This window comes from Belonocnema kinseyi, chromosome 5 (assembly GCF_010883055.1).
Source record: "Belonocnema kinseyi isolate 2016_QV_RU_SX_M_011 chromosome 5, B_treatae_v1, whole genome shotgun sequence".
NCBI lineage: Eukaryota > Metazoa > Arthropoda > Insecta > Hymenoptera > Cynipidae > Belonocnema > Belonocnema kinseyi.
The window spans coordinates 123,692,644-123,715,187 of record NC_046661.1 but is presented as its reverse complement, the minus strand read 5'-3'; the positions used below and the strand labels follow the sequence as shown (position 1 = coordinate 123,715,187).

Sequence of the window (22,544 nt, the reverse complement as noted above, 5' to 3'; positions counted from 1 at the left end):
TTATCTCAAAATCTTTACTTGCATGGAGTTATCGATTCCAGGACCATCTGTAGGAAAATGTAGTAAAAAAAATCGATCCCTAAAGAAATTAACACAAACACAGCAACCAGTATATATTCGATGTATGCACTTTAAATGGCATATCTCCGTAAATAATGCTCGGATCTTTATGACATTTTCAGAGAATGCTTTTGAAATTTTATACTTTTAGAAAATGTGATAAACAATTGATTTTTAAAAACCCAAAAAGGTAGGGACACCTTTGATACCAAAGATAGAGAAATTATAAAGGAACGATTTCTTTTACACCACTCATAATAACATATGAAAGTACACGAAAATAGGGATTCTGCTCAAATAAACAATACCCAGAAAAAAATGTGTAAATGAATCTAAAAATGCCCATGAAAGCCTTTTGGAAACTCTTGAAATCCCTTGATACATTTGGAAATATTTTTTAAATCCATAAATATGTTCAAAATCTATTCAAATCTTTTAGCATCCCTTGATATTTTAAAATTCCTGAAGCCCTTTAGAATAATTGGATGTCCTATAAAATCTCTTAAATTATTCTAAATACTTTGAAGTTTAATAAAATCCTCTAAAACTTGTGAAATGCCTGGAAATTTATTCCATTAAATTTCGATTATTTTATAAAGTTCTCTAGAAATTCCTTATAATACAGTAAAGACTCGCCTATTTGATTTTTCGTCTATTTGAAGTCCCCCATACACAAATATTTGAAATTGCGCAGTTCCTTCAACTCCCACCACGGTCCTTGTACGCTTTCCTTCGCATCAGTGGCTAGCCAATTAAAAAGAGACTCGAAGAGTGGGAAGCTCTCGTTGGTTTAAATAGAGTACATATTTATTGATTTCAAATACGCCCACGCTGTGCACAGTTGAAGAATTTGCTCACCGCGCGTGCATTGATACAATTCAGAGGCAGCCAATGAAAGCCGCTTGACAAAAATAACCTGAAGGTCACCGTAGAGGTGGGGCCCCTCCAGCCTTCAAATTATCGAACGTCTACGTTTCAAGGTTGTCCAAATAGGCAAGCTTTCACTGTATATGGAAATCCTATAACCTTTGAAATTCCTTTAAATTTTTCAAATCTTTTGAAATCTTTAAATTCCCTTAAAATCTCTAAAATCCCTTGAAATATTTGGAAATACTACAAAATTATTTTAAGTTCCTTGCAATCTTTAATGACTTGAAATCCTTTAGAATCTTTAGGAATCGCTCAAAATCCCTGAAAATAAATTATATTTCATTTATTTTTCAACATTGTCTAGAAAATGCTTGAAATCTTTGGAAATCCTTCAAAATTCTTTGACATTCTTTGAAATTTTGTTTTCAAATGACTCCATGATATCAAAGGATTTCAATTATTTAAAAATTTTCATTTAAAATTCTCATTTCGTTTTCATTTGCAATTTAAATATTTTAAAGTATATTTAAAATATATATATAGTGTGTATTTCAAAAGATTCTAAGATTTTAAGGGATTTAAAAAATTTGAAGTGTTTTCAAAAGATTTCAGAGGATCCCAACACAACTGAAGGGATTTTAATAGGTTTCACTCGATTCTAACAGATTTAAAACATTTCAAGGTATTTTATTTTTCATTTATTTTAATTTAAGAGAATTTTAAAAAGGTGTATCCAGGATATCAATATTTTAAAGGATTTCTCTAAATTTGGTGGTTTCATAGGATTTCAAATGAAATTAAACGATTTAATAAGATTATAAGGAATTTCTATAGATTTTAAGGGATTGAAAAAAATTGAGAGCTTTACAATTCAAGGCTTTTCAATGTATTTCAGTGGATTCCAAAGGATTCAAAGGATTTGAAGGGATTTCAAAGCTTTGAGAACATTTTTAAATATTTTAAGGAGTTTCAGATAACATAAGAGATTTCAAGGAGTTTTATAACAAATTTGTATTTAAAATTAGGTTTTGGAATTCACCCTAAATTCTTATTAGTTTATCTTGAATTCTTTTGAATTTTTTGAATTCACTTTTTTTTAATGCATTTCAGAGTTTCGTAAGGTTTCAAAGATTTTAAGAGATTTTCAAGCGTTTTTTTGCAATTTATTGAGAATTCGTTAAACTTGTAATTAATTTATTTTGAATGTTTTTAAATTCTTTTGAATTTTTCTAAATTCATTTCATTTTACTCACTTCAATGGATTTTTTAAAAAGTTTTTGATTAATTCGTCCTCGCCTTATTTTCTTATGCATCGATGTAGTTTTTTCATAGTTTCAAATTGCTTTTAATTTATTTGATTTTTTTTTGTAATTTACATTGAATCTTAATGGATTTCATCGAATTTTGCTAGTTTACCTTAAATTTCTCTAAATCATGCTGAATATGTTGGAAGAAGTACAAGAACAAAGACAAACCCTCTGTTTATTATTTTAATTCTTGTATGACACTATTCTGCTACTATAATTCAAACGAGTCCAAGGCCTGTTAGTATATCAAGCAACTTTAAGACCAATCCCGCAAGTTCGCAAATTATATGGCCATTTGCGGGTGAAATGTGGAATGGAATCATCTTTAGATAGCTCCGTGTTTTCAAAGCACACAAGGCTACCAATTTTTTTCTGAATGCATCGCAATCATTTTAAATCTTCGGCTCACAGTAGCGGGAGATTAAAAACCTAAGGCTACTTTTTGCTTTAATGTTTCCAAAATTACGAGAATCGTTTCGAGGTATAGAGGAGAAATTTTTTCTTTGAAGCCTGTCCCAGATCCTAGAAACTAGATTACAATTAGCCGACAATAGAGAATAAAGGGTCTAATTCCTTGGAAAACTTATCTAATAATTTAACGGTACATCAGGTAACCGAAGGAACATTGGCCTGGGCTGTGGAGGAGGCTCAGAGGGAGAAAGTGGATCCTGGGGGTCTCTTCAAAAACAGTGGTTCTCCACTGAAATTCTTTCGAAATGGAGGGAAGCGGTCCTGGGATCGGCAGACTCGACTGCTATGAGGACATGTTCAAAGAAATTACGAGGAAACTCTATGGCGAGGACCCTGATCACAGAAGTAAGTAAAAGTTAAAAATAAAAAAAATGTCGAGATATACAGGATGTCTACTAAACGGGAGAACCCGGAAATAGCCGGATATTAAAATTCGAGCCGGGAATGACATTTAAAGTTCGGGAAAATGTGAATTTTGCAATATTTTAAGAGAATAATAAAATGTTCGTTCGAGTTCTGGAAAATTTGAAATTATTTCGTATTTTGGAAAATTCGTTATAAGAGAATATTTAAAAAGATGTCCAAAATTGTCAAAAAAGAATCCGGAAGATTTTAAGGTAATTCTTATAGTTACACAGATTTTTTTTAGATATTAGGAAAAATACTGGCATGTTAAAAGATATCTAAAAAGCTTAGACATTTATCTGGATTTTTCCTTTTTTTTTTGGCTTTTTGCGACCCTTAGTAATAATACTATTTTAGGCTTTCGGGCCGACGGGAATCTAAATATTTTTCATCATTTACGGACCCCAGAGCTACAAAACCAAAAACAATTATTCCTTTAATTTTAAGAAAAATTTGTATTTTAAAAAAAATATATTTAGAAGGCCTAGAAGTTTTGTAAATATTAATCAATTATTTAAAATTTTTAAATATTAAAAAATTGTTTAAATAATGTATATTTTCAAAGCTTTTTAAGGCTTTCGAAAGGTTTAAAGAAAATAACGAATTTTTCTTAAGAGCTATGTTTCAAAATTCTTCTTTTGGTAGAAGTTTTACCCCTTCGGTTAAAAAAGCAATTGTTGGTTGAAAAATATTTTCTTTGTCAAAATTAACCTATTTTGTTGAAAAGTTGTGTGCTTCTGGTTGAATTCAACTATAATTTGTTAAAATTAATTTATTCTGTTTGAACATTGAGCTATTTTGCTGAAGATTTGTTTGTTTTTATTAAATTCAATTATGATTGAAATAATTTGTTGTTAAAAATCCATAATTTTGGATTGAAAATTCAAGTGTTTGTTAAAAATTCAACTATTTGTTTAATACGTCTTTTTGAATTAATTCAACTTGTTTTGATATAAAATTTTTATTAAAATATTATTAGTTGAAATGTGGACTCTTAACATTTGCCGTTGACAATTCATGTTTTTTGGTTGAAAATTTAACTGTTAGGTTAAAAGTTAAAAAACCAATTGAATTTTTTTTCATAAATGTAAATTTGTATAAAAGTTTGGACCAATAATTAAGATATACTTTTTAATTTATTGCTGGGCATTCCTGATGGATTATTTATTAAATTTTTGAAGAGTTATTACGAAAAACTATTATAAATATTTTTTTCATATTAATGAATTTTACATTGACTGTAATATACACATCTAATTATAATTAAACTGTAATAATAAAAGATTAAAATAGTTTATTTTTTATTTTTCTTCAATAATTGAACATCAATGCGGATTTTGACTATGATAGACCAATATACTACAATGATTTATAAGTCGTTTTTTTGGGCTCCGTAGACTTTTTTTGTGTCCGTGTTATTTATCAATTAAAATACCAAAACTATTTAACCAAAGATATATGTTAATAAAAACTGACAACTTTCAAGGTAAGAAATAATGCGCAGATAATTAGGAAATTGAGATTTTATTAAATTTCCCATATAATGGTTTAAATAATATTTAAATAACTTACTAAAGAGGGCCACTAGGCCAACATCGTGTGTCGAAATGCCTGACGAAATTGTAATCTAATTGTATTAATTTTTACTCGACATTCTCAATCACAAAAATATTAATTTGTTTAAATATACTAAGATATCACAATACTCGAATAATAATCATAAATAATAATACATTTTTCCATAGGAATACTTTATGTTAAATTTGAATGCATTTAATGTAGTAAGAGGAGAAACCAAAAATCACAGCAAGGGAAACAATCCAAATCATTTGTTTCAAATTAATTTGTCATAATTAAATTGATTTGATTCGATCACAGATTGCAAACATAACTCGCACATGTCAAAATTAACATAAACTGATTTCTGATCTGAGCTTAGAGAAACTCGATATTCCTAACACTATGGTGTGTGTCGGCCTCTCAACTCTGATTGTAATGATTAATGTTATCGATGCCTTAATACTAACATAGAACAGGGAACACATTGGATAATGAATACCTGTATCTTCCTAATGTGTACCGACTACCAAGGGCCTAGACTAATTGGGGTATCAAGCACCAGCTAGTCGAGCCACTTGGCGGTCGTCATCGATAATGCACAATCGACTGATCGAATGCGATACGTATTGATCGTTTTCACAGCCTCAAGTGTGCAAAACGAATTCGAGACGTCGGTCTCTTACAAGGTTGAAGATGACACCGATAATGGAACAGATGCCAACGATGATTGGACATGCGACGAGGAACCACTTAAGGGTACTGACGGAAGCAGAATTGCTGCCTATCATTCTGCAAAAAGTACCTGGCGATGCTACGAATGTGGTGAGTCTATCAAATTTATATGTTTATAGTTCTTATTCGAAACCACCATGTTATGAGCCTATAACGGACCCTGAAAAGTGAGTGTTAGAGGGCTCGGACTGAACCATTTTCAAATTTTGCGCCATACGAGATTACCAATCCCAGCCAAGGCCCTACAGTCTCATAACAGTCTGATTTCGAATAAAATATCGTACAACACTCGTAGGGCTAGGCGGGTTCTCACGTGGAGATCAATATTTTCGAAGACACCTAGAAAGACGCTCTAACAGATAGTTACAGACGTTACTAAAATACTAGACTATCATATACCCGCACTAACTTTTGCAATAAAAGCATTTGCATTTTTTAAATTTAATTAAATATTTACACAATGTTGTTTGTATAATTGTATTGTATATTATTATGTTCTTTAATTATTATTATTTAATTTTTAGTAGACTTACAATTTTGATAGGTACTGTACTCATTTCACAACATCACAAACATTTTAAAAATAATATAATTGTAATGGAGGTATTATAAACATAAATACACATGCATTCTGAAAATTATAGCCAATATTCAAATGTATAACCGTAAAGCAAATAATAAATTTATGTAACTTAATTAAATAACATAAACAATTATTATAATTAAAACAATAAAATTATTTATACTCGGAGTTTTTTTTATTTTGAATTTGAATTTCTGAAGAAAGGGGTTTATTAATAATATTCTAAACCTGGTGCCCCTGTGACATAGTCAAATACCGTGTCAGGCAAACAAACATAGGTATACAAAAATTTGGCCCTATTTTTTCGGTTAGCTTAGTAAGTATTGTAATATGGATCTTTTTTTCGTAAAAAATAAACATAAATTTTGAAAAACTGAGACTCCGGATTCAATAACCACACATAACATTTTACCGAGCGAAAAGCAAGTCCCCTGGAGGCTTCAAAACAAATTTTTGATTAAAAATTTTTAAAGGACATATCCGGACGTGAAATTTTAGTGTGCATTTTTTTTCCTCTAGTGAAAAAGTAGTAGCTTTTGTAGTTTTCGAAATAAAGCCAAAAAACTGACTTTTTTGAAAAAGTCGATTTTAATCCGTTTTTCACTTCAACTCGTGCTCAGTGCTTCAGTTTTTGAAAGTTTTAAATACAAATTTCAGGGGATGTGTTTTAGGATGTCCTTCGATTGACAATGTAATGGGAATTCAAAACCGTTGTTTTCAAAAATTGTTATTAATTTTTTTCTGATGCTCGGCGCGAATCGAACATTTGTAACTTCCAACGTTTCGTTTAGCGAGGGAGTTTTTAGCAGGCTAATAACTCTCGCCCCAAAAATACGGAAAAAGGTGTAATGAAGTTTTTTGGAAAGTTTCCGATCAAAATATTTGATCGTTTAGGAGTAGTTCTGATTTTAGTGAACGTCAGCGCTGGAGTCTTTGAGCGTATTATGTACTCTGAGACTTTGCACTGTGTCATGTTCTCTCGCTAGTGAGTTGTTGCTTAAAATATGATATTATGCAATTTTTTAGTGATTAACAGATAAACGAAAATAAGTTTAAAAAATATTCATGAATTTTATTTAATTTTCAATGTATTTTTTCGTTTTCTTTAGATTTAAATGTAGGATTCTCTTATGTACACCTAATATTTACATCTCTAGTCGGCTTAACCCGTAAGCGACCTTGAACATGCATTTTGTGTTGCTAGATTTGCAAATCTAGAGTTGCTACAGTTGCAATTGCAAAGACAATTGCAATTTTTATCTATTCAAATGAAGTATGTCTAAATGCCTTGTTTTTTTTTGCTTTGCTAATATTCCTAGCCCACTTTTTATCATTTTTGGTTCTTTTTCTTCATCCAGTTGGAGTTTTTGGCAAACTCGATGACATTTACTTATTTAATTAATTACTTTCAATATTTATACTTATATTAACTTAGGAATCAAATTCAATGTTCCCTATATTTTAAGAGACATATGAGTTTTCCGAGTTAATCTTAAAAACATTCTGATGTGAATCAGCCAAAGACTAATTGATCTGTTCTATTTTTGAAACAGATTTAGCCAAATTGCAAGACAAGTGTGCATAGGTTTGTTTTTAAAATGCATGTTCAAGATCGCTTACGGGTTAAGCCGAATATAGGTGTAAACATTAGGTGTACATAAGAGAATCCTACTTTTAAATCTAAAGAAAACGGAAAAATACATTGAAAATTACATAAAATTCATGAATATTTTGTTAACTTATTTTCGTTTAACTATTATTCACTACCCAGTCGTAATACGTACACTCGTATGACTTACTGAGTTGAAATCTGGCAACATTGTGATCATGTCACCGGCGACATGAATTAACGGCTGACTGAGATCTACATTGATCGCACCTCGCGATGTTGCCAGATTGCGATAGTCAACGTTCAGAAGCGCAAGTTTCGTGATTAATTTTTTTTATGTATATGCAGGAAGCAAATGGTTAATATTATTTTTGCACCTCAATTTTGAAATTCTTTTTTTACATTAGGAAAATTATCAATAATATCTTAACGGTGGTTACTTAGATATCACTCAGTAAAAAGCTCAAAAACTCCATCTCTCATAAGACGCAATGTTAAATATGACGAAATTAAAAACGTTAATAACTTATTTATAAAGAATCCTAGGCTTCTGAGATTTTAAGTGAGTACTTTTGGTGATCATATTTAGATATCGTAAAAGTTTTGTTAAAATGGTGATGAAAATTCCTGTAGCGATGGTACCTCCTTAAGCAACAACTCACTAGCGAGAGAACGTGACACAGTGGAGTCTCAGAGAACGTAGTACGCTCATAGACTCCAGCGCTGACGTTGACTAAAATCATAACTACTCCTAAACTATCAAATATTTTGATCTGAAACTTTTCAGAAAACTTCATTACACCTTTATCCGCATTTTTGCGGCGGGAATTATTAGCCTGCTCAAAATTCCCTCGCTAAACGAAACACTGGAAGTTACAAATGTTCGATTCGCGCTGAGTATCAGAAAAAAATTAATAACAATTTTTGAATACAACGGTTTTGAATTCCCATTACATTGTCAATCGAAGGACATCCTAAAGCACATTCCCTAAAATTTTCATTAAAAAATTTCAAAAACTGAAGCACTGAGCACGAGTTGAAGTGAAAAACGGATTAAAATCGACTATTTCAAAAAAGTCAGTTTTTTGGCTTTATTTCGAAAACTGCAAAAGCTACAACTTTTTGTCTAGAGGAAAAAAGATGCGCAATAAAATTTCACGTCCGCTTATGTCCTTTAAAAATTTGAAATTGAAAATTGGTTTTGAAGCCTCCAGGGGACTTCCTTTTCGCTCGGTAAAATTTTATGTGTGGTTATTGAATCCGGAGTTTCAATTGTGGTCAATCTGTTTGGTATAATATTGTTACTATCGTTTTTAGAAATATAGGAGAGCTCTTAAATTTGGATGTATGATTTTATTGCGTCAACCAAAAAATGATGTAATATAATACGGGTTAATATAGCATTTGGGAAAATATGACACATAGAGCAATATGTCACATGTGGTAATTTGGCATATGGGGTAATGTGACACATGAGATACTGTTGCACATCGGGTCTATGTTTTTAATAACATGGGGTAATATGGGGCAACAAAAATTCGGTAAGGTGATATGGGATTATGTGGCATATGTGCCAGTGTCATCATGAAGTAATATGACACAAAGGGGTAATATGGTTCATCAAGTCTATGTTTTTAGTTAGTGTAGTATATTTGTGGCAATGCGGAACACGGGGTAAAATCGCACATGGTGCAATGTGGTACTGGGATAATGTGGGACATGGGGCAACGTAGCACACAGGGTCTATGATTTTGTTATATTAATAGTACAATATTGTACTAGCATATTTTTCAAAAAAATATGCAAAATTGGGTTTATGTATATTTAAACAAATGTATACACTGGAATCTAAAAATCTGTTTTTTTTTAGCAGTAGGGTGATTGAAAAAAATGTTTGAAATCGTAAATGGAACTATGCGAAAATTAGCATATATTAGGACCCTGAAGAAGTATAATATGTTTGAAAAAATTCTCATTTTTGTAATTTTGATATTTTTATTGATAACCATTTTTTTACATTTCTGGAGGCCTTAAACGACACTTAAACGGCCTTTTTACAGATTTTTATTTGCAGCACCATAAGAGATTATTATTGTTTAGTATACCCCTGCTTTCAAAAAATAGTATTTAAATCTACAGAAATTTCAAGAGAATTTTTTTAAATATCTAGAACGTTTCTACTTGTAAAAATACTTTAAATATTATTTTTAACATTTAAGGGTAGATCAAAATACTCAGAAAAAAATTATAACCTTCTAGTTCCCTGAAAAAATTCCTTTCTACATTTCCGTATGTTTTAAACTTATTTTTTGAAAACAGGGGTCCACTAAACATTAATAATCTTTGATGGGGCTGCAAATAAAATTTGTTTGGCACCTCTTAAGGCTTCCAGGAATGTTAAAAAACAAATGACATCCACAAAAATATCAAAACTACAAATATAAGAACTTTTTCAAAACATATTTCGTTAGCGCGAATAATTTAGAATATTTCATGCATTTAGCTTCAAAACTCTGAACAACGAAAGTATGGGGAGCCACTATAATAATTGTAAAGATTAGCGGGGGGTCCTCCAATCCGTCGAGGAGTCTTGGCCGCGCCCAACCCTCCCACAAAATGCAGTTGATTTTGAACATAAATTCCGCATTCCCAGTTCAACACCAGGGTTCATCTGCCCAAAAATATATGCATATATAATTGGAAGGTCTTTTCACCTAAAAAACTTGGAATGTCAGAACATTTTTATAAATTTGCAAAAATCAAGCTTCTTTATTCTTGACATTTTTTTTAACTCAGGAAAATTTAGACGTTCCCAATTTCATAATGTTGTGGTTTTAAATTCAAATATGCAAAATGACAGAAAAATATCGTTATTTAATGTTTAAAAATCTTATATCAAGAGCTTAAAGACTAGTTTTCAAATTTATCCAATTTAGATGTAACTATAAACAATTTCGAATTGAAAAACTTAAGTGTGCAATTTCAACCATTGGAATCATTCTATACCAATATTTTCTAGTATTTTTTTCTTAATTTTCAATACAATATCTTTAAAATTGTCAATTGTAGGTTGAAGATTTAGACAAATAAATCTTTTTAAATCGAAAAAAATTTGATTTGAAAATTTCAAGAATAAATAATAATTCTGAAGGAAGTTTAAAAAATTAAACGAATTCAAATTGGAAAATATTGTTGTTTACTATAGAAATAGATAAAAATTTAACTATCTGAAATGATACCTCAGTAATTAAATAATTTCTGTAATTTTCTAATGTAAATATTTAATTTTTATGTTTCTCTTTCATAAGTTTTAATTTGACAAATGAAACTGAATTGCTTGAATCTTGGAAAGTATAATTAACAATAACAAAATGATTAATTTTCAAGCAATTTAAATTTACTTAAAATAATTGGTATTTTTAAGGGTTTGAGTATAAAAATGTTTAATATCGCAATTTTAGGTGACGAAAATTTTTTTTTTAGTTTTTAGTAAAGTTCAGATTTCTGTAAGTTTCAACGTTCCGGAATCAATTCTATTTTTATTTTTAATGTTTGTGATTTAAAATTACTGTTTATTTTGAAATTTTTGTTTTTTAATAAATCAATTTTTTAAAGATTGGTGTAATCAGTTTTCTTGTGAACTTACGATTTTTATATGTCATAACAATTTAAAATTCTAGAATTTCGGAAACTGACTATATTTGAATTAAAAATTACACTGGTTGTATGAAACTTGCCCTTTATGCTGAAAATCTTGAACAGTTTGGTTGAAAATTGAATTATTAAAAAAAAAATCAATTTGTGTGCAGTTGTCTAATTTTAATTAAAAATTCATTTTTGTGGTTGAAAATTTAACTGTTTTCATTAAATATCTTCCTTTATGTGTTAAAATTCAATTATTTTGGTGGAAAATTAATATTTTCGTTTTAAAAACAAAATATCAATATTTGAAAAGTCAACCTTTTTATTAAAATTTCTTTTTTTTGTTGATTCAGATTAATTCCTTAACTGAAAATACATTTATCTCATGTTTGGTAGACAATCGATTTTTTTCAGTTAAAATACAGCTATAATGTTAAAAATTCATTATTCAATCGAAGATTTATAATTTCAGTTTAAAATTAATCTCCTTGGTTGATACCTTGAAGGAAAATAATTTGATATCAATAATAATTTTATGTTTGAATTAAAAAATTGCGTGAGACAAAAAAAGAGTATTTTCTAGTTATCTAGTATAATATAAATTTTAATGGAAATTTTCGGGTAGCAGTGAAAGTAATTTTTTTCATCGAAAAACCGGTAAATTCATGAAATGTTTCCACTCCCTTTTGCAGGTGATTGTATGGGTGGGGGGCCACGGGATGTAGCGGAACACTTCGTGGAATTGCATTTCTCCAGGATCATTGGGGACAACTCAAGGCATAGACATCACTCCCCCCGAAAAGACTACCTGCAGACTGAACTGAAACTCGAGGACGTGGTTGCCTACCTGGAAAGGGTGCGAGATCGGGCCGAAAGGTCTGCTCCACCGTCACGAAGAACTCAGGAAACACAAACTGTGCCTGCGACTTTACTTCCGGCAACTTCTACTTTTCTCCTGCAAGAATTACCCTCCGCTCCCGTCTCTCAACATTTACACCAGGTGAGAATTTTATTCATAGACAAAAATAATTATTATCTCTTGGCTCGCTCTGCAAACTGACAATTTCCCTCGTAAAGAACAAATAAACTAGATATTTTATAACAGGTGTCTAATAGGCTTATATTTTTGTAGGGTGTAACGTAAACGAAACGTTCATGCAACAAATATTTTGCATTTTCATTTTATACTTTCAATACAGTTTTTCGAACGCGTAGGGGAGACCACCGTAGAGTGGATAATCTTTAATTGAAAATACAAATATAAATAAAATAATAATCAATTCTAATTTTAATATATCACCAGGTATCATGTCTTAACTATTAATTACATTAGATTGATTATTTTACATACATCATTATTTTAAGTTAAAATTAATAAAATAAATTTTAAGTTTTGAGTAGTATTGTATATGTGATTCTTTGAAGCAGACTACTGTATTTGGGATAATGACTCGAAAAAATGAGCAAAAAATTACTTTAGATAAATTCTGGATATCAAAGGTTAAATATTTCGTGAATTCGGTGACATAAACAGAACTATAGAGTTCCTGACCCCAAAAGGATCAGGTATTTTCTAATATCTCCAGCGCGGCGCTACACAGTATGAAAAAATGACTTTTTTAGTTAAAACGACCGTACAGCCCACAGATATTAAACGATTTGGACAACAAAAATAAAGTGAAAAAATGCGCTAAGACTTCTAAGATTGTTGTCGAGTCTCAGTTTTAAATTAGGCTTTTAATTTTTTTATAAATAAACAAATATGATGATAAATGGCCATTTTTTCCATTTGAAGATCCCAGTGCTCGTCAATAACAGGAAAATGGTTAAAATTGCCTAAGTTGCATAGAGTAACATTAGTTTAAGGTGTTTCAACATTATATAATAAAAAATGTATAAAAAATTATTTGTTAAAAGAATGTTTTCTACACATATGCGAGCGGAAAAATTAGTTTGTTTCTCGATGTCAGTCTTTTTAATTGGGAACTTCTTGATAATTTCAGCAAAATTCATGATTAGTTGAAAAATTTCATATATATATTTTTTTTTTTATTTTTCTGTCCGCAGACACGCACATAATGGATTTATTTAAAAAATATTAAGAAAAATACAAAAATTATGAATTTTATTAACATTGTCATAAAGTTCCTAATTTTTTAAAAATTATATAGAAAAAAACGAATTTTTATATCGAAAAATGCTTGTTAATGTATTGATTTATTAAATTTGTTTATAATATTACCAATAATAATCTCCAAGAAGAAATTTCTTCATCAACAAATGTGTTTATAATTTTTTTTTATTATATAATATTGGAAAATCTTTAAGTAATGTTAAATTATGAAACATAGGCGATTCCAACAATTTTCCTGCTATTGACGAGCATTGAAAATGTCAAATAGAACAAATTTCGATTTTCTTCATCATATTTTTTTATGTATAAAATAATTGAAACCCTAATTTAAAAATCAAACTCGACAACCCTTTTAGAAATCTTATCAAATTTTGTTTTATAAATAAATTGTATAAGCAAATGCACATTTTAGGTGTTTTAAATCCAAAAGAAATAAATTGTTCTGCTAATCTTCTTACAGTTATATTGCCAATGGTTTCTTCTGAAAATTTTTGACTGCCTTAATATTTATTCATTTTACTAACAAGTGCACATCTTAGGCTTTTTTAAACGAAAAGAAATCCTTTTTTCTCCTGGCCTTTCCGAAATTATATTGTCAATGATGTTCTATAGAAAAGTGGTATAATTTGTTTATAAAATTAACAAATAGCGAAAAATGACCAAATCTTTTCTGAAACCATTATTGTTAATATAATTTAAAAAATAATACAAGAAAAAACAATTTCTTGTTGCTTAAAAACTCAGATCAGCAGAAGAAACGGTTTCTTTTTGTTTGGAAAAGCGTAATATGTGAATTTTTGTATAAAATACACAAATAATAATGTAGTTATGCCAAAAATTTTCATAAAACATCAATGGCAATATAGCTTCAACAACGCCATAAGAAAAAACTTTTTTTTGTGGTTTTGTTTTTTCCTAAATATTTAAAAAATATCACAAAAATTCCCAGGATTTCTTCCATTTGTCCAAATTTAAAAAAAATTTAGGTTAAAAAAGCCTAAAGTGTGCATTTGTTTACATAAATTGTTTATGAAATAAACATATTGATAAAAGCACTTTTTTCTACCTTGAAATGTAGGCGATGTAAATGTTTTTTTTATATAAATGGCTTATATAATTAATTAATAATGTTAAATCTTTATTTTTAATGGCTACGTATCATTCTAACGTTGAGTACATTATTTTTTATATTATTTACTTATCATTATATTACGTGTTCATAAAGAAAAATGTAATTCAATTTCAATTAAATTATATCCATTATATTAAAAGGTTCAAGTACTCGATAAACAATCAAATGGTAAGCTTAAACTTGTATATAATTACAATTTTTTCACGAAATTCTTTATATATTTTATTACAAATATTATCTATCATGTTTCAAAACTTTACAACTTATAAATATAAAATCTTTTTGTTCCAAAAATATTTTAGGTGAGTAATTTGATAGATAAAAGTAATTTTTTAAAATTATTTTTCTATTTTTTTGTAATATTCCGAAACATTCTAAATTTTGGAAAAAGGCTTTAGAAATTAGTTCTTTCAATAAAATTGAATTTTTTCGTAGAACAAAATTTTGTTGTGGAAATGTAACTTTTGAAGAAAAGCTTTTTAAATCCAACGATTTGAAGAATTAATCAAAAAATTTATACATTTTCTGAATTATATCATTTTGAGAATTCTCAGCGAGTAGCAATAATTTATACGTAAATATTTGTTTTGAAATCTTTTGAAATATTCTCTTGAAAATTTGTTTTTAAAAAATCATTGAATAATTATCGAGGAAACAAATAATAATTTTATTATCTTGGAATTGGAATTTTTCCTAGAATTTTTTAAAAACCCTGCAAAAGTAAAAAAAAAACCTCAAAATCATCCATATTCTTTTTTGAAAATTTTGAACATCATTAAATATTCTTTTACAATTGATTTAAAAAAAGAGTCTTTTTATTTTTTCTAGGAATTTATTCGAGATCTTCAAAAATCTACATGGGATTTTACATTTTTTAAAACCTTTTCACGTTTTAAATTATTTTGGAATTTTTGAAAGCCTCTAATTGTATTTTAAACTTACTCGATTGTTTTCCAAAGTAATAATTGTTCAATTCTTTCATTTGTGCATCAAAATTAATTAATTTCACTTACATATTAAAAATTTGTTAGACAAATTAAATTTGTAATGTTTAAAGTTTAAATTTTTCACGCTAAAATTTCAACGATCCAAGACAACTATTTCAAACTCATTTTTAAATGAATAGACAAATGAGGCTAAATATATATTTTTAAATCTGTTTTTTGAAATGATTATTTTTCAAATTTAATGGGTTAAAAATGGAATATTTTATATTGAAACAGTATTTTAATATGATTTGGAATTGAATAAGAGCGTTTAATTATGAATATATTAATTTTCAATTATTGTAAATTAACATTAGTTTATAAAGTTTCAATCGAACATTCAAATTTGTTTAATTTTTGGGGTTTTCAAATTGAAAAATGTCTATATTTGTCGTTAAAATGTTTTTTTTTTAAATTTTAGTGTCTGGTAGAAACCTACGTGTTAAATATGTTACAAAAATTGACAGTGAAGTACAAGTCGAAACGTAAAATGCGGATTCATAAAGTATTCTTTTTAAAAATGTATATACTTTTAATTTTTCATGACATCAAACACCCAATTTGAAAACAAATGTAAAATTCTGTAGTTTTCGGTAATACCTTGTAAATTTGTACGAAAAAGTAAAAGAAGTATTAATAAAAAGTACAAGAATTTTTTGAATCATAGAAACTTATTTTTTATTGTTCATAGTTTTTACTTTTCCACAAGAAAATTCCAAAAAAGTAGCTATTTGTTTTTAACTTTTTTTTTGGGAAAATGTTCTAATTTTTTTTACGAATAAGTACAAGTTTTAACCCAAATTTACAGTTGTAGAAATGTTGTACTTTCTTGCAAAAATGTTTTCTACCAGAGAAGTCTTTGAAAGTATACTATAAGTGCTTAATTTCTATAAAATATTTTCCATTCATTTCCGTAAAAACTGTATATTTATAAATACTTTTCTGAAATGTGTTTTAAAACATAAATCATATTACAGCACTATTTCTTCAATCAAAAGAAGCCATTTCATACAAAAAATTAATACAAAAACCAACAAACATGTGAATAATTTGTAATTGACACCGTGCCCCACACCGGCACCATACCCCACTCTCCCCGAATATAAAAGCCGTCCATTAAAAGTGACAGGTAATCTCATAAAGATAGTTGTTTCCAGAATAAAGAGTGGTGATTCGAAAATAATAGAGAGTTGAAAGGAGCTCAACGACTCTTGGGAAATCAGTGTCATCTGGGAAATCCTCACTAACGTTGCTGGTCATACACTTGAAGCATACGATTCTTTTTTTTTACTTTTTCCTTTCTTGCACTCCGTATATCTCCCAGATACGGTAATGTTAAGACAAACAAAAGCAAGCAAAATGAATTTCGCGAGAGGCGTGAGGTGGAAAATGGGCGGGGAATTACGAATGCATCGACCACTTCTCTCCGGTGAGGTTTCCTACCCAGAGCTCATAAAAGTTTTAATTACTTTCGCATAAATCTATCTTTAAGGTCTTTAAACCTGCTGGATCACAGCCTTAATATATTGTCGGAAACAGTTGCGGAAACTGTAATATTAAGGGATCCTTTTCAATTAGTAAATAAAAAAAATTATCGGAATTAATATGTTCCCTCTTACAAACAATACCCCAAATTCGATTAAGCATTGCCTGTCTCGAAACTTATTAAATTGATCTGGCAGGATGGCCAAGCTAATTTGTCGGGTAAGTTAGATGATTCCTTTGAATCCATATCTGTAAGGTTTTATTTCCTTGATGAAATGCGAATCGGCTGAAGATTATCTTTCTAATTATACATTTTATTATTTGGTTGAAAATTTTACAAGTTTCTTAAAAATACATCCTTTTTGATTGCAAATTCAACGGTTTTGTTAAAAATTCGTTTTTGTGGGTTGAAAATTCAACTATTTTTGTAAAACATTAATCTTTTGTTTCAAATTCATATTTCTTGCTGATAAGTCAAATGAAATATTTTCTGGACTACTTGCATAAAAATGCATTTGTTTTGTTGAAAATTCAACCATTTCCTACAAACTATTTCCTACAAACTGGAATCTTCTGTGGGTGAAATTTTCACAAAATTTTAGAATATATATTTTTTTTAATTGATCTGTTTTAGAAGAAATTTCATCTTTATTGAATAAAAATCTAACTGTTTGTTTAAAAATTCATCTCTTTTTTTAATGTTTCTCTTTTTTATTGTAAATTCATCTGATTTAGCAGAAATTACATCTTTTTCTTGATAAAAATGCAAATGTCTGTTTGTAAATTTAACAATTTTGTTGAAAAGTCATGCTTTTTGGTTGAAAATTCAACTGTTTTGTTGAAAGTTTAACTATTTCGGAAAAAATGTACTCCTTATTTAAATTTAATATGTCGATGTGGAAAAGAGACCTGAAATGTTTTCTGGATGAAAATTCAACTATTTTTTTAATATCTTTTTTTCTTAATTAAAAACTTATCTGTTTTAGAAAAAATTTAAGCTTTCTTAAATAAAAATGCAACTGTTAGGTTGAAAACTCAACTTTTTTTTAAATTTGTCTTTCGGATTTTAAAATCCACTTGATCTAGCAGAAATCCCATCTTTCTTGGATAAAAATCCAACTTTTTGATTGGGAATTCAACTATTTTGTTAAAAAGTCATCCTTTTTGGACTAAAAATTCAATTTTTTCGTAGAAACTTATTTTTGATTAAAAATTTATATTTTGATCTTGAAAATTCTCCTAAAAAATATTTTTTAACAGAATATTCAATTCTTTTTTTGAAAATGTATTTTTGATTTAAAGATTCGTCTGTTTTATTACAAATGTTATTTATTTTTTAAATGATAACGCAACCTATTGGTTAAAAGTTATTCTTCTTAGCTGTATAATTATTTTTTAAAATGAAAATGTAATTTTTCCAATTTTTTAAGATTGATCTTTTTTAATTAAAAATTCTCCTTTTTGATAAAAAAAAAAAACAACAAATTTTCTTGGTTTGAATTTTCATTTTTGTTAGGTAAAAATGCATCCGTTTCGCGTGAAATTAATTCTTTGCTGAAAAGTCATATTTTTCGTTTGAAAATTGAATTTTTGTAGAAAAAAATCGTCTTTTAGCATGAAGGTTCAACAATTTAGAAAATTTTTTATTTTTTTCTTGTGTGAAAAAGAATTATTTGTTGAAAACTCGTCTTTTTTATTATTTTTTTTTGGTTTAAGTTTAATCTTTTGTTATTGAAATATAAAATATTACTTTTTTGTTCGGAATTTATCTTTTTAGGTTAAAAATTCTACTGCTATAGTGGAATATTTTATAGCAGAATACACATTTTTTAAAATAAAATTGTTTCTGAAAAGAGAAATTTCTCCTTCGTTCGGTTGAGAATCGAACCACAGAACTGCATTATGTTGCCAGTTGCTACGTATAAACATTTTTCAAGGAATCTGTATTATCATCAGAGAATGACAAAAATTCTTAACGTCTTCTAAGACTAGACGGAGTTATGAATTAACAGTTTTTTAAAACAAAGTTTTTTCTGAAAAAAGATGCGTTTATCTCTGAAAAAAGGTGCGTTTGTCTCTGGAAAAGGATTCTTCTTTCGATCTCTCTAATAGCTTAAGGGAAAGGCACGAGCGGCAATCGGAAGTTCTGTGGTGCGATTCCCAGCGGAGCGAAGATTTTTTTTCATAAAAAATTGATTTAAAAAAATTTAATTTATAGCTCCATCTAGTATGAAAAGACTTTAAGAATTTATTTTATTCTTTAATAATAATACAGATTCCTTGAGACATTTTTGTTTAAGTACATAAATATATTTGAAAATTTTTTAAATTTGAATCTGAAGTACTGTTTTATTCCGTTTATAAAAGATTTGATGTTAAAAGTATTACAAAATTAAAATGGCGGTATTTGAATGTTAATGATCAAGGAGAATGAAAAATTAATCAAGGAAAAATTAGGGAATTATGAAAATGAAGGAATTTAAGTATGGACTCTAAACCAGAGTTGTTACAAGACCTGGAAGACCTGAAAAAGACATGGAATTTTTAAAAAGCTTTTAATAAACCTGGAAAAGTGTTGGAATTAAAAAAAAATGACTAGAACTTTTTTAATCGTCTCTATTTCAAAGTCTTAATAATTTAGTATTTTATAGCGAACTCTATATTTGAAAATTGGAAAAGAAAACTTAAGGAAAAGGCAAGTATCAGAAAAAGTGTAAGAATTAAATGAAAATAAATGTAAGATTCAATGGGAAAAGCAAAAAGAACTGGAAGATCAGGCTGGCTACCAACTTGGAAGAACCGGGAGAAACTTTCACCGGGAGAAAACCGGGATAAAGTGGGCAGAAAAAAAAATTACACCAGGAGATTTCCCGTATTTCATAATTAATGTGTTTTGTAATTTTTTCAAAGTGCCCAATTAGAAAGAATATTATTTTCAAAGTTTTGAGAATAATTAAAATATAAAGGTTCACAATGTTTTCCGTTTTGAATGTCACTTAATACTAAATGATATGATACTTATTAATAATATATTTATCTTATTTAAAATTATCATAATTTTAATTCAAAATTATGGTTTTGAATACGCTATTCTAAAACAGTTTAATCTGAGCCCTTGAAATTCAAGTTTTTCTTAAATTAATTCTTAGTTAAATTCTCGGTTGTACAATTAAAAAAATGGAATATTATTGCAGCATTTTTGTTATTTATTATTTATTTGAATTTTTAAAGTAACAGCGTTAAATTTTCCGATTTTTTGGTGAAGACTTAAACGAATGAATCATTTCAAATTGGAAAATTTCAAGAGTTAATACTAGTTTTAAAGGTAGATTTTATATTATTAAATTAAAAATTTTATAAAAAATAACAAAAAGATAAAAATTAAATTATGTAACTAAAATTGATACAGGAATAAGCGCATAATTTCTGCAATTTTAAATGTTTAAAATAATTTTATAATTCCGAATTTACTTGTTGAACGCTGCATAATTTTTTTTTGCTTTTAATAGGTTTTCATTTTGTAACTAAAATTGGATTGGTTGAATTTGGAAAAGTTTAATTAGTAATTTAAAAACTATTAGTCTTCAAGTTATTTAAGTGTACATAAAATAATTACAATTTTAAAGGGACTGATTATAAAAAAAAATTTAATATCACAATTTTTGGTGACTATACATTTTTTCAGTTTAAAATAAAGTTCGCATTCGTTTCAGTTTCAAGGTTCTGGGGTAGCATCTTGTTCATGTTTAATGTTTTTCATTTAAAATTACTATTTAGTTTGAAAGTTTATTTAGTATCATTCAATTCATTCTTTTATTTGATAAAAATTCATCTAAATAGCTTAAATGTCAAATTTGAACATTGAAAAATTTAATTTAGTTTTCAATATTAATTGTCAAATCTTGATCGCTTTGATTTTAGAATTGTTTACAATATATATCGTACAATTTAAATTCCTTTGAATTTTCGATGATCTTATCTTTAAATATTCAATTTCTACGGTTTTTAAAATTTTCCTATTTTCAATTGAAATAATATTGTTTACTTTGCAGGGCTTCGATCAAGAAATTATACAATTTCATTCCTTCTTCTTATTAAGTTGTCCAACATCGTGCAATCATTTTTTAATTTCAGAAGCCTTCAATTCGAAATGATTAATTATTGTAAAATTTTTTAAAAAATGTGATGTTAAAAAAATGGTTTTAAAATTGATTTTTAAATTTGCATATTTTTCATGTTTGGAAACAAAAATCCAGATACGTGAACGCGCGACTTGCGCGCGTCAAATAACTTCTAGCACGTATTTGCGTTTTCTTTAACAGACACAACAATTTCCTTAACCTACTTTTATGATTCAAAGTCAATTGATTTCTTGCAAAAGAGTTTGTTGATGCTTATCGATTTTCACAATTGATCATATATGTGTAAAAACTGTGTTTCGTAAAGAGATTACATTTTTTTATAAATCGGGAGAAATTTGAAAAATAGTGGCCACCCTGAAGATGCTGAAGAAGAACTTCGTGATTTGATTAAATTTTGATAAATTTTAATAGACGATTTTATTAGACTGATTGATAAACCATTATCATTGCATTATAACTCGTTACAATTCAATTTAATTGGCTCAATTAAAAAAAAAGTTAGGTAATTTTGTAACCAGACTCTTGTAGCAACCCGGATACGGCCCCTAAATTGATCAATTAAATGCAATGCCAATGTTGTTTATCTTTTTGCAGAGTTCAGCCAGTATGACCACCCCCGCTCCCGCAACGGCGAGTGGCAAAAGGTACACATGTCCTTTCTGCCCTTATGGAACCGACAGACGCGACCTTTACACTCGACACGAGAACATCCATCGCGAGGAGAAACCATTCCATTGCTATATGTGTTACAAGCCCTTCAATCGAGCGGACCATGTGAAAAAACACTTCCTTCGAATGCATCGGGAGCATCCTTATGAGCTTTCGAGAATTCGTCGACCCGCTGGTAGTAGCAGTGCCCCAAAACCTATTCAGCAAGACAATAGCACGAGCGGAGCTGTTAGCAACCAGCAACAACACACCACGTATCCCTCGGGATACAACAACAACAAGGGTTATCAGCTTCAATCTAATTCTGCTCCAGGAGCCAACAACACGGGCCTTTATCAGGCAACCAATATGCCTGCGCCGGGTATTATGCAGCCGGAAGCGAATTGTAGTGGGAGGAGGTTGCAGAATGGAGGATGTAATAGCAAGAGCCATCTTAAAGGGGGAACCAAGGGCGCACAGGAGAGAAGGTATATCCTTTTTTATTCACAGTTATACTCCTTCCGATTAATCTAGAATTGCCGTGTTTATTTAGACAACATTTTCGTCCCACAACACTGATTCGACCCAGTTTGCTGATCAATCTCTCTAGCTACCACTCTAGGGCCTAGGCGAAGAGCTTTACAAAATCATTATGTTATGCTCTCCACTCGAGCTCATTACAGGGTGTCTAGCGACTTTGATAACCTGGAATTCTCCTTGAATTTCTCACGAGAACCTTGAATTTGAATTTTTGTTTTGCTTTTTTTAAAACAGTTTT

At 28.8% G+C, this 22,544-nt stretch overlaps 1 protein-coding gene across 4 annotated transcripts in view; it reads left to right on the top strand.

The window, feature by feature from the left end:
- Nucleotides 1-22,544, top strand: part of LOC117172400 (protein charlatan) — a 480,082-nt gene that overhangs the window by 438,328 nt on the left and 19,210 nt on the right. For all 4 annotated transcript variants that reach the window (XM_033360289.1, XM_033360290.1, XM_033360288.1 and 1 more), the window contains 4 exons: nt 2,848-3,053; nt 5,316-5,495; nt 11,932-12,239; nt 21,713-22,254. In XM_033360289.1, coding sequence (XP_033216180.1) covers nt 2,954-3,053; nt 5,316-5,495; nt 11,932-12,239; nt 21,713-22,254 — 1,130 coding nt within the window. In that variant the 5' untranslated portion in view covers nt 2,848-2,953. The remainder of the gene's footprint in view (nt 1-2,847; nt 3,054-5,315; nt 5,496-11,931; nt 12,240-21,712; nt 22,255-22,544) is intronic.